At 39.0% G+C, this 14,213-nt stretch overlaps 1 protein-coding gene across 1 annotated transcript in view; it reads left to right on the top strand.

Moving 5' to 3' along the window:
• The first annotated feature begins 1,440 nt into the window (after positions 1-1,440).
• The window catches only part of vstm2a (V-set and transmembrane domain containing 2A), a 57,258-nt gene continuing 44,485 nt past the window's right edge, over positions 1,441-14,213 (top strand). The window contains exons 1-2 of the mRNA XM_055182495.2: positions 1,441-1,787; positions 2,644-2,813. Of these exons, the coding sequence (XP_055038470.1) occupies positions 1,709-1,787; positions 2,644-2,813 (249 nt within the window). The 5' untranslated portion in view covers positions 1,441-1,708. The remainder of the gene's footprint in view (positions 1,788-2,643; positions 2,814-14,213) is intronic.

Below are 14,213 nucleotides of genomic sequence, written 5' to 3'. Positions count from 1 at the left end.
GTGGATGTCTTTCCAATGAAAGCTTGCACGGACATAGATGGTTTTGCAGCGAAAGTCAAATTTGTAAATTACTAATAAAATGACTAAAGTGACCTAAAAATAAAAAACCTAAAAATAAGATCCTGATAAAAAAATACTCTTTATTTCAGTATGTGTAATGTGGGCTAAATTGTAAGCTAAACTGATAAAATCCTCAGCCCAGTACTATATCGTATCCCATGAGTCTTTACAATACGCAAAACTTTTAGCCCTGTGAAATAGTTGCATATTTTTTTCCAACCTTTGTGCATTGAACTCTTCCTCACAGTGGGCATCAGTAGTCTATGTTAGCTTCATCCTATCGGCATGATGTGCATCAGAGAGCGAGTTATCGGTCTGGGTATAAAATATTAATACTGAGTGCACTGTAATAAATATCACTGATGCTGAACACAATTTACATTTCTGCCATCATCATCAGTCTAGGAAAAAAGCATAATTATTTTTCCATGCGCTCTGCACGGCTCAAAAAGATTTGAGGGCGAGTGAGTATCGGAGTACCTGAGCTGCTTTCTTTACTGGCTTATGTTAAAACGCTGATTTATGCTTTTACTCCAGTAGGGCTTAAGCATGGGTCACATCTTCGACAGGCCTAAGAAGTGCATTGAATGGCTGGGAGTAGCAACAATTTAAGTATAGCTGCCCATCTAAGTGACAGCGAATCATTTTCGTACCGATTTCACATTTCATCATGAGTTGTCAAACCATCAACTGTATATACTGACAAATGTATTTTTACAGGTCACAAGAATCCATAGCTCCGCCATTCCTATTCCTAAAGCTAAATCACAAGTCAAAACTTTAAAAAGTAGGTTGAATTCACTTGCATAATTAGGTTGTTTAAACTTCATTCTGCATGTTTTACAGCGAGTGAAGCATTATGTCAGAGATACGTATGTCCTGTGAACATGAAAATGGATAAAAACTGCATTAAAAATATATTATTGTAATTCAGGACCTTTAAAAATGTAATATCCATGTAATATTTTGCCCATTGTTTAATGAATATATGATAGGGACATTAAGATATTAGGCTATGTATTGAATGACATAAATGTCTTAGCAATATGAAACAGTCCAATTTTTGAATTCTCAGTAGGCTACAATATGTTGACAAACACGTGTGTAAGTGTGTCATCACAATTAATTCCTGTGTTTTTTCACAGGCTACACAATATAATTCATTCCATTAGCATACATAGAAGCGACAGAGATAGTCTCTCTCTCTCTCTCTCTCTCTCTCTCTCTCTCTCTCTCTCTCTCTCTCTCTCTCTCTCTCTCTCTCTCTCTCTCTCTCTCCGGAAAACTCTGAATGATGCAGATTTCCGAGTAGCGCTCGTGAGTCTGTCTCGGCTCTTTCCGCCCGAGCATGGCGCGCGCAAATGGGAACTCGTAAGAGCCGCACACTGACGTTTCACAAGAGAGAGAGAGGGGGGGAGAGAGAGGAACCGAAAGCATCATTACTTCATCAACACCTCACAGAGACAGTCGAGAGCCTTAAGCACCTGTGTGCAACTTCAGGAGCGAGTTTTGCGCCAGAGTTGCAGCATGTTCCCCACTCGGCGTTTTGAGTCCAAGCGTACTGACATGGTTTTCGCTTAACGCGTTGAACATTTCTGGAGGACGTTTGTTTTATTCCAGCTAATGTGAGATCGCAATTTTCATTGGAATGATGTGGACCTTACATGACGGTGTTGGATTTGTGCTCTTTTCCTGTTTGTCTATTCAAGTTGGATTTTCTCTTGACGGTAAGAATGATATATATTTATATATATTCTGCTGAAATTGATTGGCGTCCAAAAATATTCCGACTTTTTTAATGCGCTGAATCGTTCAACACACCCTACTCTGAAATATGAATCTAATGTTTGTACCATAAAAGGTTGATGCGTTAAGATTTTTTTTTTCGATTGTCATTAAGATCATAAATGAGTGATAAAAGTTGCGCGAGCCTGCTATTCGTGATGCGAGGAGTTACAGAAAAATCAACTGTTGATTGCGGATAACTCAAACGCTGGCGTTATATTGTCTCTTTAATCTGTCATTTCTTTCACGTGAGCTGATGCCATGTATCACTTGCCAACATTATAGGTAGTAAAGGGGTAATTTTGAAGGGACAGCATGCGCGACTTGCATCTCAAGTGGGGGATGCTCAGATTTGGGCTTCGTTAAACGGACTGCGGTTGTTTTTCAGCACCACGGACAGCGCTCATTAGTCGCGCCCTTACAAAAGCATGACATTAGTGGAAAGCCCTCGATTTTTTGGTTTATTTATTACTTTTGCGTTTTATAAAGAGTGGACTAATTTATAAACAGGTCGATGCTTGTCTAGAATAGTCATTAAAGGAAATCAAAACATTTGATTCATTGCAAAATACCCCTTTTATATGCACCATTATTTTATTTGTCCTTTTTAGTTCGTTTTAAAATACTTTTAGTTATTGAGCAACTTTGAATAAAAGTGGTACATATAAAATCTATCATGTTTATTATTTCAGATTATATAAGTACTTTCAGCAGTCTGACGTGTTAAAATGACTGATTGTGTAGGACTCCCTCCCTTCATTGTTATTATAATGTTAACTTGTTACATCTCTCTTACAGGGACGTTTACCGATTTACCTACTAACATCACTGCGAGAGAAGGACAGAACATTGAAATGGCATGCGCATTTCAAAGCGGGATGTCCTCTGTTTATTTAGAGATCCAGTGGTGGTTTATTCGTGCTCCGGAGGAAACGCTTACAAGCGAGGAGGATGAGGACGACAGAGAGGTAATGACGTTTAATGCACGGGGTTACGCATGGGTTAATTGTTTAGGACTCGGATCTATAAGTTCCCAGGGTTTGGAATTTTCCTCTCTAGCGAATCTAATGCATGTAGTATTGAAAAGAAAACATATTTTTTAAGCATATGCTTGGAATTTTGCGTACTATATATCTTTCTGTCAGTACCCCCACGCCTTCGGTATGTTACGCACCATATATATCCAATCAGCTCATTTGACGCATATGCAAAAGTTTTAACTGATGAAATAATGAATGAAGTAGACTTGAATTGACTGTTTGTAATGGGCTACGGTGTTGTTTTAACAAATTATTGGGTTAAATATAGACAAAGTCAACTTTTGGGTTTAAATCGACCTATGCTGGTTGGATCAACACTCTTAAAACTGCTGGGTTATTTTTAACCCTTAGTTGGGTCGAAAAGAGACCAACCCAACCAATGAGTTTATTCGATGGTACACTGAAAAAAATATTCATTCAATTTACTAAGTTTTTGAAGGTAAGTGATGAAAGAAAAACAAAACTAAACTAAAAACTTTTGTTTATATGTAGCTTAAATAAATTGATTGCAACCACTTACCTTAAAAAAATGAGTAAATTGAATGGATATTTTTTTTTCAGTGTAGGTTCTAATATATACATTTTTGGGGGTTAATTTAACCCAATGGTTAGCTTTGTCCATTTTTGACCAAATTAAAATAACACAGCATTAGAGTGAACTATAAACTTTTTCTAGGTTAATTTAACCCAGCATGAACTGAAACAACCCAGCATTTTTATATGCATGTGGCAAAAGTATTTTTTTTTCAAATTCACTCTAAAAATCCTTGGCTGTTTCAACCCATAGTTGTATCAAATATGGGCAAACCACCCTGATCTCACAAGAATTTGTACATATTTTACAAGTTGGCTAATTCATATGAATTCATAAGAACACTCTAAAAATGGCTGGGTTATTTTTGACCCATAATGGGTAAATATTGGACAGAACACATTGCTGGTTCAAAAATGACCCATTACTGCTGGGTTATTATACCCCATGGTTGCATAACATCAACCCAACATTGGGTCATTTTTAACCAAGCATGTGTTCTGTCCAATATTTAACCATTATGGGTCAAAAATAACCCAGCCATTTTTAGAGTGAATTTAACGTATGATTCTCATGAAAAAAAACGAAGCCTAACCCCTAACCTCGCTCCTAACCCCAACATTACAGGAGTAAAGGCAAATCATACAAAAATCTACGAATGTGGTCGTGAATTAATACGAATTAGCCAACTCGTAAAATAGATACGAATTCTCGTGAGATTGCGTTGGACAAACCCAACCATTTGGTTATAAATAACCCTATTATGGGTTCTTGTTATCCAGCTATGGGTTAAAAACAACCAAGCATTTGGCTTGAACCCAACTGTTGTTTTTGTCCATATTTGACGTTAAAACAACCCGATACCCTCTTCTGCCGCTAAACCTCTAAACCATATGCAACTTTTACTTGTTTTCCATAAGTTCCCTTTGCATTTCATTCCTGCCACATAATTAAAGTGCATAGTATGTCAAAACATGTGCATTGTGCACAACACACATCAAACTCCTCGTTTTGTTTAACGATTCTGTCTTATACGCAGAAGTCTGATTCACTCGTCATGATTCATACCAAATGTAAGACCCCTGGGGCTTTGAGATCCACGGCAAAATTGCTGTGACACAGTCATTTGGAGATCACTGGTCTATTTTGAAAGGCGAGACGTAGAACCGAGGCCTATCTTGGAAAAACATTGAGCTTCCATGCATGTGTATATGAGCTGACACTGGCTGAATGTCAAGAACTCTGTGTGTGGCTGCCTACGTCTTTGTTTTGGGACATCTTGCGGCGAGCGTGGTCGTTGTGTGATGTGGCGTGACACGTTTAATGACGAACTCGATTCCGGAACGATTGTGTGTGGTGTGGAATGTCAACAATTATCAAATCTGAGTCACGGCTTGAGTTTTTATGTACGTGTCACTGAGGTGGTTTTATCTTGTCAAAATGCTTCCTAAAGGCCTGAGTTTTGGCACGTTCGCCAGATGCCTTTGGAAAACGAATGACTGTTGGTAAAGGTATTTTCTGTTGAATTAGTGCCATTAGAGTCTAGTTAGCATTCATTCGCTCAGTGTTTATTTTGTGAGGGCATTTGGCACTCAGATGAGGTTTTTGTTTTTTGTTTTTGTAAATGCCTTTTGTTCACTCAGACTGCACATAGCATTTCCCCAGGAGGAATCTGCTGATTTAATACTACCATAACCACTGTTGTCTCTTATCATGCACTTATTGCCAAGGCTTTGATCCATGGGATCTATCTATTTGGAATATGACTGGCAGGTGTTGTAGTGCAGTATGTGGCATCATTCAATGAAACTCATTCTTTTTAGACCATTGTGCGTCAAATGACACGCAGCTGAGACCCAAAAATGAGGATTGAAAAGACACCGAATAAAAAGATATCCACGACAAGTCAGAATAATAAGATGGGTGACATCCGCAAAATGGATTCTGATATATAATATAAAAGCGTTCACCTCTGTAGAGTGGCTATTAGGAATGATATGTGGGCTTCTGCACGGCACGGTGGAGGGAGACTCGCTAGACTGCAGTGGTGCCATCTCTGTCACAGTTATAATGTATAATGGATATGGTCCATACCCCGAATCTGCAGGCGTCAATATATTATGGCCGTGGCTGTTGCTGACAGTGTGGCTGAAATCGAAATACAGAGAGCCGTCCGAGTTCACATTTCTATTAATAGGGATGAATGAGGGACAGTGGATGCTTTTCTGTGTAATGGCACATAAGGATTCAACCCTGGCTAGGCCAAGCTGCCCGAATACCGTTTCCCGTAAATCTGTTAAAAATGTCTTCATATGATCGATATTGCTACATTGCTGTTATGTACTTTAATGTGTATTTATGTGTATGAAGCTGGGATGTGTATTTACCACAGCAAGAGGCAATTTATCAATGCAGCTACAGTACATCCCACATAAATGCAAATGATAATGCAATTTCAAAAGTGCTCATCTACTTTATTTACATACTTATGGGAGCACGGAAGCATTGCAGATTCTGGGCTCAAAAATCAATTGTTCTCGGTTAAATTAGCTGGATATTTTCCATGCACAAACTTAGTTTCTCAGTTAACTTTATTTTCCAGAAAAGAGATACATTCATAAACAGATTGATTTATGTTTTAGCTTCTCTGACTGTGAGAGGAACAAAAGGGGGAATTGGAGACTGTCAAACATATTTTTACCATTACTACACTTTGTTCTGCATAATAGCATGTTACTTTCCTTTTCTTGATCCTTGTCTTTAACTCTTTTTAGGGGATAAATTACCATTGGCATCACAGATGAGAAAATAACAGTTGTTACTGCTTTAAGATGAATAGATCTATCAGTGTAATCATAATACGCACATACAAAGTAAGATGTGAGACAGAAGCGTGCCCAGTGAGCCACGGCGAGTATGCAGCAGGTTAATGGAACATGTTTCTTGTGCCGTCTAATTTCGCTCCTTGAGTCTTGAACAAGTTTACATTATACTGTAGTTTATCATATCCTATACATACGAAAACCGATGAAACGTCAAGTGTATGTAATATGCATACACATATCATATTATCTCATCTAAAGAGATATTATCGCAGTGCTGTGTGCGTGATATATGACATAATTTAATATGCTTGAAACATGTAGCACAACAGCCTTAGCTTGACAGTACATTCATAGTAGGGGAGAGCGGGGTAAGTTGTCGCATGGGGAAGTTGTCACATTGTTTATAACTCCAACACTATAGGCTCTATCTCAATAAGCAAATAGTCACTTTGTGTGACGATGACTTCTATAGTCAACTTTGTGTTCACATGTGGTCAAGATCGCTGTAGTTAGCACAATTTTCTTATTTTTTAGCTTAAAAGGTAAAAAAACTTTATTAGGTACAATAGCGTGTCTTTTGTTACCTTGGCTGATGTGCTATGTTGAACTAACCCTGAGATTTAGCAAACTTTAGCACACATGTCAGTTTGGGGCAAGTCATCACATGCTTTTCACACTGGAAATATTTAACCCTGGGTTATTTTAAACCCCGGATTAACAGAATCCTGGGTTATCTTTTTCATGTTTCACACTGTTTGTACTTAATCAGGGGAAACTCTGGGTATTCAAGAGAAAACTCTGGGTATTCATAATGTGAAGTTTCACAAAATGTATTCCTAAACCCTAGGTCAGGTGTTTGAAACCCTGCTCATACACCTGCTTCGTTTCACACTGTGTGTGTTTGGAACTGCAATGCGGGGTTAACACTACAAAAGTAGGGCTAGCAGAGTTTTATAGCCCTGGGTTAATTTCAGGAAAAACCCCGCTTCTAAATTACAGGTGTGGAATGATCCTTAACCAAGGGTTAAAAGCAGGGTTTAAAACGAAAATAACCCAGGGTTAAGCGCATTGTGAAAGCCCTAGAGTTAATATTTCCAGTTCTGGTTTGAATTTAAAATCAATAATCACAATCAGGGTTTTGAACCAGATTTTTTCCCCAATTGGTTAGTTCCAAACAGAAACAATAGTTCTGAGGCACTCACAAGGAATATAGACCCCTTCAAGGTTTGTAAACATTGAATGACTATCGGGTGCGCGCGCAGCATGGGGTCAAACTGTTCGTACCATCCAGGCTTTATAATTTAATCTAACAGAGCTGAAAAATGATGACTTACCTCAAATGAAGTGAGCACTACAAACACAAGCCTCTTTGATCTTTGCATTGTCCGTGTCTGCATGTTAATTGCTTGCAGCAGCAGATGTTGTATTTTTTGTTTCTGAGATTCTGCATGAATCGCGAAAATTTAACGGAAGTCCTGGTGCGATTTTCACAGCCCACGACGTAAGTAGTATTTTTTACGATACCGAATAATACGCAACTCAATCTGCTGTAATGGCTTTTCTGACCCTGACATGCGCAGTGGAGACCGCCTGTGACGTGAACCGTGAAGGGGTCTATATGTTAAAAAGCCTTTATTTTAAACTTGGCTTTACATTTAAAAACATGCCAACATGTTTCGGCCTATATGGCCTTCTTCGGGGCCAGTGATGGGCAGTAACGCGTTAGAAGTAACGCGTTACTGTAATCCGATTACTTTTTTCAAGTAACGAGTAAAGTAAGGGATTACAATTGCAAAACCAGTAATTAGATTACTGTTACTTTCCCATTAGCAGGCTGCGTTACTGCGTTATTTTTTAATCTTGATTTTGTTTCGTGAGACTCTCTCGTGTCGTGACGCGAGTCGAGTGACAATGACGTATGAGCGCCGCGCCTTCAGTCAGTGTATTGTTGAACGTGAGAAGACAACATGGAGCGCGGAAGAGAACAAGACTATGCAGCGTTCAATGCTTGGAAGTACCGACATTACTTTGAGTATAACCCAGTTAACGGTGACAAAAACATCAGCGTCCGCTGTACACTCTGCGTGGGAATAAAACTTTTATCTACAGCGAAAGATTCCACCTCAAATCTAAGCAAACACCTAGCAAGCCGGCACAAGAAAGTGAAACTTACTGAAAATATCCCTGAACCCCCAGCTGACATGACCAATGCGGGTCCATCTCATACACGTTCACGCGAAATCTGATGTAACTTAAAACAACAGACTATATCTGTATTTCATGGATTATACGCATTTGTGGACAAGCTGACGTGACCGCTGCGGCTCCATCTCATACACGTTCACGCGAAATCTGATGTAAACAACAGACTACTATATTTCATGGATTATACGCATTTGTGGACAAAAATTGTCATTTGATGAATTTTATATTTCATGTGTTATTCATCTGAAACAGACCGGATTCGACTCGCGGTCGTTATAAGGTAAGAAGTCTCGTTTATATTTTGCATGTTTTCATCTGGACTTCTGTAACAAAATAACTTACTACATTTATGATGCTATAGCATATAACGTTAGCCTATGATATGTATCTCAAAACAGAGACCATACTCTGATGCTAAACCCGTAGACCTTTTAAACGATGTATAGTAATGTTGATATCAATATTATTAATGTTAGCAGGCTTAAAAAAACGAATTAGTGCGCTTCGAGAGGTTAAAACAGAGAATGTTTCATTTGATTCAATTTCAGATGATGGATGCAGAAAGAATAGAATTAACTTAGGCAGAAAGGTCTTGGTCCGGTTGCATAAAGCACCCTAAGTTTTTCCCTTAAGTATGACACTAACCCACAGTAAGAGAATAATTTAAAGGTGTTGCTTACAGTATAATCCCTGAAATGGTTCTCTTAGGTAAGGGTAATCGTTAAATGTTTCACGACAGTGACCCAGGTTTATAAAATACTATTGTTGCCATGGAGATGCAACAGAAAAAGCTTAAGGTTTTTTGCAACACCCTTAAGTTTAAATGAAACATAATGGTGAATTTAAGGGAACATTACACTTAAGGTACTTTATGCAACCGGGCCCTGTTGCTTTATACTGTGTAGCATATTCAGGTCGTGCATCATGTTTTTGAAAAGTAATTAGTAAAGTAACTAGTAAAGTAACTAATTACTTTTGAAAATAAGTAATCAGTAAAGTAACGGGATTACTTTCATAGGGAAGTAATCAGTAATCAGTAACTAATTACTTTTTCCAAGTAACTTGACCAACACTGTTCGGGGCAAACTCTGTATTTTAACCTTTCTGGTTTTCGGTTCAACCCTAAAGTTGATGTTCCTGAACCGGTTAGAACAAAAAAGTTCCTGAACCAGTTAATAACGTTCCATGTCAGCTGTGGAACATACAAATAAGTAGGCTGATCATTAGGACATTAAACGTCCTTAAGTCTCTATCTTGTCATCAAACATTAAAAAAGGCTACATTATGTGAGCGGCATAACTGTAATTTTGACATTATTCATGAATTAAACAAGGACAATTTCTGCCATGTCGTTTTTTTGTACGTTTAAATTTACAACTTAATCAAATGTTTTTATTAGAAAAAGAATACTGTGGTATTTCGAGATCATTTGGTTTGTATGTGTCCTGTCAAGGACAGAAAGATTGTTTGATTGCTATTTGAAACGCGTCTCTCCGTATATGCACTTTTGAGTGCACTTAAACACGGGCACACACACAGACGGAGGACGAATTCCAAATGGAACTTCGGGAAGAAGATGCAGCATAAACAGTCGCTCCACATAAAGTGAAAATTGCGTTGTTTTCAGTGTTTTTTTTTGCCAAATGTATTTTAATGAACTACAGCAGGGGTGGGGAACCCTGGGTCCTTGAGGGCCGCTGTCCTGCAGAGTTTGGTTCCAGCCCTAATCAAACACACCTGAATTTAATTTCCAAGTAATCCTGAAGACTTGAATTAGATTTTTCAGGTGTGTTTAATAAGGGTTGGAACTAAACTCTGCAGGACAGTGGCCCTTCAGGACCAGGGTTCCCCACCCCTGGACTACAGTATGAGACACAGTAGCGCAACTCTCTCTCTCTCTCTCAAGCTTATAAATCAAGAGTTCTGATCTTTGAAGGGCATAGGCATAATCACGTTTGATTGGAGTTGGACCGGACACATTCAACTGCATGTTAGTCTGTGGGTACAGAAAATTGCTCACTTTAGCGCCTTTTTGCGGTTAAAATCACTTAAGTGTTAATATTTGCAAGCCTTTGAAACACGTGCAAATGACCAACTTTCATCCTATTTAAATTTGCGTATTAATCCGCGAATCGCATGCGAGCCGAACCGTGGGTCGTGATCTGTATGGATCATGGATCAAATGCAATCCGTTACACCATTAATTAGTATTTAAAAAAAAACATATTGAGATACTTGGTAGCATACAATATGTACCTCTTATGATTGAGCATTAGAGACTTGAAATCTTTTCAAAGAACGAAAAAATAACGGTATTAACTGGTTACCATTATTTTAAATAAACAATTCTGTTTCGAAACATTTTTGAAAGTGTCTGGTTTCGTTTCTGTTCCTTGCATTGATCACAATTAAGTTGTGTTCTTCTTTTTAGATTATCTAGTGTGACAACCTAGCCGCCGATGGGGCAAATTGTCATGAGTGAACAGTCTCTATTCAACAGTCTACAACTCCATAATGAGATAAGGGGCCCTATTTTAACGATCTGAAACGCAAGTGCGAAGCACAAAGCGCAAGTGACTTTGTGGGCGGATCTTGGGCGCTGTTGCTATTTTCCCGGCGGAAGAAATAAGTCTTGCGCCAGGCGCAAATCAGTAAGGGGTTGGTCTGAAGTAGGTTTATTATTCATAGGTGTGGTTTGGGCGTAACGTCAAATAAACCAATCAGAACGCTATCCAACATTCCCTTTAAATGCAAGGGCGCAAGTTCTATGGCGGGTTGCTATTATTATGACGGATTTACCAGGCGCACACCAGGAGCGGTTCACAGCCGAGGAGACCCACGTTCTTGTAAGAGCAGTCAAAGACAGAGAAGTTGTTTTGTATGGGGATAAGAGAAACCCGCCCAAATCAGCGTCGGTTAAACAGGCGTGAGAGGAAATAGCCACAATTATCTCATCAGCTGGCACCCCCATCGTTGCGCCAAGCGCTACAGGAGACGGGGAATCCCAAGCTTGCCGGCATAAATCGGGCACGCCGTGTAACGGGAGGTGGATCTGCCTCTACACATGACCTGACGCCAGCAGAGGACATCGCTGCGTCCACCCTCACCGCTGAAAAGGTTTGGGGGCTTTGAGAACGGACCCAAGACACGCAAGCAAGGTCCAACCCCAAAGTACACTTACAAATCAAGTTCACATACATTAAGGTTTCTTATAAAATCATTTTAATTATTATTTACATAAAATAAACGTAATACAGCCACAAAACAAACTTATGAAAATATTTTAATCGTTATTTGCATGAGAATTTTTTAACGCAGCCACACAATAAATAAAAACTATCACCACAATGCTCACCACTGTGATTTCCCTTATCTCATGTGTTAATATTTTTTATTGTAACAATTTATGATTTGCAAAAATAACTGTTGCATCTGTGTAGATTAGATAAGCAAAGTGTGTGCACGTTGTGCACGCTATACATTATGGTGAAGCATGCGCCCTTAAAATAGCATAATGAACCACGCGCAACGCGCCACTGACTTTAGACTAGTTTTTTTTGGTCAGTGGCGCAATTGTTTTTTGAAACTGCAAAATAGCATCAGGGATGATTTGCACCAGAACACGCCTCCTTTTTTGCGCTGAACCGCCCAGGGAGTGCAAGTTCATTCCCTAGTTTGCCGACGTGCGTCTGTGGAGGGAAAAACCTGCTGTGCGCCGGTGCAAAATACGAATGATACATGCGTCACTGACAAAGTCAATTGCGCTGGGTGCAAGATAGGGCCCAAGATATGAAAATGTAATGAATACAACATATGTGCCAAGGACTTCCTTCTTTCAGTTGGTATCAGATTTATACCATTGTGGTATATGGTGTTCAGTAAACGTTAGACAGTGTGAAAAGTTTGACAACTTATGCAGTATTGCTGTGGTCCATCTGTACCTTTACTCTAGAGCCCGACCGATTTATCGTTTTGCCGATTTTATCGGCCGATATGAGCATGTCGCAGATATATCTGTATCGGCGTATAAGCCGCAGATATGAAGCCGATATGAACGTTCCTTACAGAACACATTAAATGCTTTTGAAAGATGTAAGTACTTGTTTGTCCAGCAGAGTGCGCCCTATTGGTTGCTAATGGCGACTCAGGTCACTCACTGTAGTGACATCAGCCAATCCCCCACCCCCTTCACTTCAGTCAGTCTCTCAGTTCAGGTGGCGGGCGCGGCAGTCACGCGGTTTCTTCAAAACATTTTACACCTGGTATTAAGACGCGCTTTGGTCGATTGGATTATAAGTGGACGAGAGAGACACATTCCTGTTTACATTTGGTGGTTTTAATCAGTCTTTTTTGTCCACTTGCGAGTTGTTTCAAACGCAAGCGGAAGAAATGACGCGAGGGGAGAAAGGACGCGCTTAAACTGACGCGCAGTCTGTGGCAGTACAGCTGCTTGTGCTGTTACATGCTCATTTCAAAGCAATTGATTAAATAAGCTCGCGCAACTTTACACCCTTTCTTAAATAAAAGAGGCAGAGAGCAGACGCTTTAGTTTGATAAAAGTTTAAAGTCCCGGCAGAACACTGTGGGTTCGTGTTATAAAAACGTTGTGCAGTACATTAAACATAAGCCTACATCAGTATGTTGTCAGTAAGTTAAGCATTGTCGTCTTAACGGTAAGTTTTTAATTAATTTGTGAAGTCCATAACTTACTCTAAAGCTAATAAACAATGACTTTATAAGTTTCCATTTTTTAAAATAAGCCCAATATAACATTATTCTCATCAAAACTGACAATGATTTAAGTTATATGTATTTTGTTTTGTTAGTGTTTTAAAGTTATTTATAATAAGTCAAGTTTACTGTTTTATGCACTTATATCAGAATCATTTTGGATAATAAAGTTTATTATTAATTTGTAAAACACACCTGCCTATATTACATATCCTTGTCACGTCATTTTAAGTGTTTAATCACCACATTTGTGGTGTGATCATAGAGTGATCATTGCAAAAAGTATTTATATATAGTATATTCTGTTAATGTATATAGTGTATTCTATGTACAGTACTGTAGTAGTATAATATACTGTAGTATATGTGTACTGTACTATAATATGCACATAATGAATATCGGCCGATATATCGTTATCAGTCTTTTTTTACTCTCTAATATCTGTATCGGCATCGGCCCCAAAAAATGCATATCGGTCGGGCTCTACTTTACTCCACTAAAATTCCCCCAGCACCAATGATGCCCATATTGATCATATATAACAAGAACTTTGCTAGACCTTCAATTCTGACCGTCACAGCCTTTATTTCTTCTTCATTTCTGACCAACACCACTGTTATCGATATAAATGAAGGCTTTTTAGAGCCCTAATTCACAACCACTCCTGCTGATAGTTGTGCTCTACAAAGAACGGATGTTTTGTCATTTAAAATTTCTCACAAATGATTCACTCATCCTCCCAATCAAAACGATGGCTTGATCTAGACGGCATACTCCCTACAAGTTCAGCTAATGCAAAATCTATACCATCCAGTCTGCTTCTGTCATGGGCTTGCCAGATCTTTTGTATTTTACTCAGGTCTGAGTGTATCTGGCAAGACCATGACAGTACTATGTTCTGTGTGAGGGACATGTGGAGTGATATTATATGTGTGGCTTCCACATGTTCCCAGTGTCTTGTGGCTGTCATGGTCTTGCCTGACCTTGGTTATTATCCAGAGGGCAAGACCAGGGCAGCATTGTGTTTATGTGGGA

This window comes from Misgurnus anguillicaudatus, chromosome 25 (assembly GCF_027580225.2).
Source record: "Misgurnus anguillicaudatus chromosome 25, ASM2758022v2, whole genome shotgun sequence".
In the NCBI taxonomy this organism is placed as follows: domain Eukaryota; kingdom Metazoa; phylum Chordata; class Actinopteri; order Cypriniformes; family Cobitidae; genus Misgurnus; species Misgurnus anguillicaudatus.
Note: the sequence above shows the minus strand (reverse complement) of the source record. Positions and strands in the feature narration are given on the sequence as shown.